At 41.1% G+C, this 2720-nt stretch overlaps 1 protein-coding gene across 1 annotated transcript; it reads right to left on the bottom strand.

The window, feature by feature from the left end:
• Positions 1-790: 790 nt before the first annotated feature.
• Positions 791-2715, bottom strand: LOC105155220 (pectinesterase-like; the record flags this gene model as incomplete). Its single annotated transcript, XM_011071090.2, has 2 exons — positions 791-1704; positions 2211-2715. Coding segments are annotated over 2 exons (1197 nt in total), but the record flags the coding sequence as incomplete, so codon positions are not given.
• Between the last annotated feature and the right edge of the window lie 5 nt (positions 2716-2720).

The raw sequence follows: 2720 nt of genomic DNA, 5'->3' as shown, positions 1-2720 counted from the left end.
TATTTTGAATTAGAAACTTTGATATTTACGTTTATCGAAATTTTTTGTTCGAATCAGGTTTAATTGAATCAATCTAATCATAAAGTAATTATGATATACTTACTAAGTGATTAGTCATTTGCTTTAAATTGTATCCTAATCACACAACAAGTATATTGCACCTATTAAGTGATTAGTTCAAATTTGGTCGAGCTGATTTTGCGCTAGAAATTTTTCAATTATTGATATGTTAGACATTTAATTAAAAGATTAGCAAACATTGGTTCTGTTGAGGTAGTAACATGAAAAGTTAAGGGGTATTTGCAAATGCTTGTTTTAAGTGTTTAACAGTTTATTATTAAAAATAAATATAATAAATATTTTTTTAACAATTTTTATTTTAAATTAAGTTAATTTAATTTCAAAATTATAAGTAGCTTCATACTAACTTTTACAATAAATTAGAAAATTGTGAATATTTTTTTGTTTTTTGAAACATTCAAACTCAAATTTTTATTTTTAAACGCGTTCAAAAAAAATTTTGATAAAGGTAAATTGCATAAATAGATAAAGGAGAAATACAACAATATGGTTCAAGCAGTCGAGGCCCGTCAAACCAAGGAATCCTCCAAAGTCGATAAAGAGGACGTGTACTAACTACTGAGGTGAGGGTATGGCTAAATATGATATGTCTAATCTTCTCAACTACAATCGTAGCAAGTGCGTCGTATGAACGGCTAGTATGCTGAAAGATTTGTTGATTCCGGTCTTGCCATAAGTGATACACTAACGATGCCAACAGTGCGCGGTATGAGGCGTTGAAGTATTCGACTTTTATCATTGTTTAACTTACAATCTTTTATACAATTTATTTCCAAATGCCACAGTTTATTATTAAAACTTACTGCCCAACAATCAGTCTTAAACATAATCGGATTATTCAGTAGCGTGCAACAGAAAACTGCACATCGAAAGATATGAGCATATTAACAACAATGCCGATGCGGCATCTGATAGACTAGGAATTAATTCGTCAAAGCCCAAGAGAAAACGGAAACCCTGTGGCTCCCAGCCAGTTCCCGCCGGCGATAAACCTCCCGGCCGTGAAAGGCTGAGCCTCCGCCGCACTAGTTAGCACTCTAAACCCCCTCCAGGTCACCCTGTTCGACGTTCTGGCGCCGGCGCCCCTGTTCTGATACTCGGCGTAGAACAACGTGTTCAGCGCGAAATTCCCATCCCACTCGTACCATCCTGCCGGGTTGATGACATTGCTTATATCGGTCTGCATGACGATGGTCCTGGAATACTTCTTCCAGGGCCTGCCGAGGTAGGTCGGGAAGCTGCTCTGCACCGGCTTCAGATCGGAGGTGGCTCCGATTCTGCATTTCTGGATGACGATTCCGGTGTTCTGGTTGGGGTCGTCACGGCCTTGGGCGGTGACCATGTTGCGCTGGCGGGGATTGGGGCGACGGGCTTGGATGTCGCAGTTTTGGAGGACGACGGCGGCGTTGCCGAAGATGAAGTCGATTGTTCCTACGATATTGCAGCCGGTGTAGAACTGGCGGAGGGAGTGAACGTAGAGAGTATCCTGGTAGGCCAGCATGTTGCAACGGTAGAAGGCGCAGAGATCAGCGTTAACGCGGAGGGCTACAGCCTGGTGCTTCGACGGCCCGGCGCTGTTCTGGAAGGTAATGTCTCGGGCCAGGAACCTGTCGCCCACAACCGCTGCGTGTAAAGGAAATTAAATTAACCAGTCTGCATGCACTATTATTAATCGTAAGAAAATCTAAGTGTTATTTCAAATTCTTCACGGCATTGTCTCTTGAATTTTACACAGAACACACTCAAATATATTTAAAATATTATCTTAAATATAGGTTTTAAAAGAAATAATTCAAACTTGTCTTGTGGTATATGTTCATAGTGACAAAAACGATATAGGCCCAAGGTCAAATACGTCATTTTCCTATCTACAACTCAAATTATAATAATATAATCTTTTTATTTCAAATCAAATTTGATGTAATTAAATCAATCATAAAACTAAGTGTATTATATTTATTAATTATTATACAATTTATTTCAACTTGTCCAAACTCAAATAAACTTAGAATTTTGATATAGCATACTCAAATAACAAACTTTTGAATTAACTAGAGGCACAAAAAATATGTTTAATTTAAAACGATTTAAATTCACATGATGATCATAAGAGTGTAGGGAGGACTAACCAACGGTGGCGGAATTGAAGGTGGTGCTGCCATCCACGACGTTCCGGTTGCCGGTAATGATGGTGGTCATCCGCCCATCTCCGACGAACATTAAGTTCGTCTTCCTCCTCGGGATTTCCACGTTCTCTCTGTACACTCCAGCTTTAATCCTAATCACGTACCTCCTGCTCCTTCCCTCTGGCGCAGCCGCCACCGCCGCTGAAACCGTCCTAAAATTACCACTCCCGTCAGCCGCCACCGTGACATCAGGAGTCACCTTCGAGGCCTGAAGCAGGCGTCTGTCTCCGGCCGACAACCATTCAGGCCACTCAGAGTTGGTATCCTCTCCAAGCCGCCTCTCCGGCGAAGAGTACGAATTCTTAGCTATTTCAGTATCCGTCAAATTCTTGATTATGGCCATCACATTGCTGACAAGCCGGAAAACGTGCGTCTGCCCGATGACCAGAGCCCGGCGGACCACCTTATCAGCTTTATCGTGGGAGAACCCATCGAGGCAAGACTCCTGATTCG

The sequence above is a fragment of the Sesamum indicum genome, unplaced genomic scaffold, assembly GCF_000512975.1.
Source record: "Sesamum indicum cultivar Zhongzhi No. 13 unplaced genomic scaffold, S_indicum_v1.0 C00699, whole genome shotgun sequence".
Taxonomy (NCBI): Eukaryota; Viridiplantae; Streptophyta; class Magnoliopsida; order Lamiales; family Pedaliaceae; genus Sesamum; species Sesamum indicum.
The sequence above is the reverse complement of the archived record's forward strand: the minus strand, read 5'-3'. Positions and strand labels throughout refer to the sequence as shown.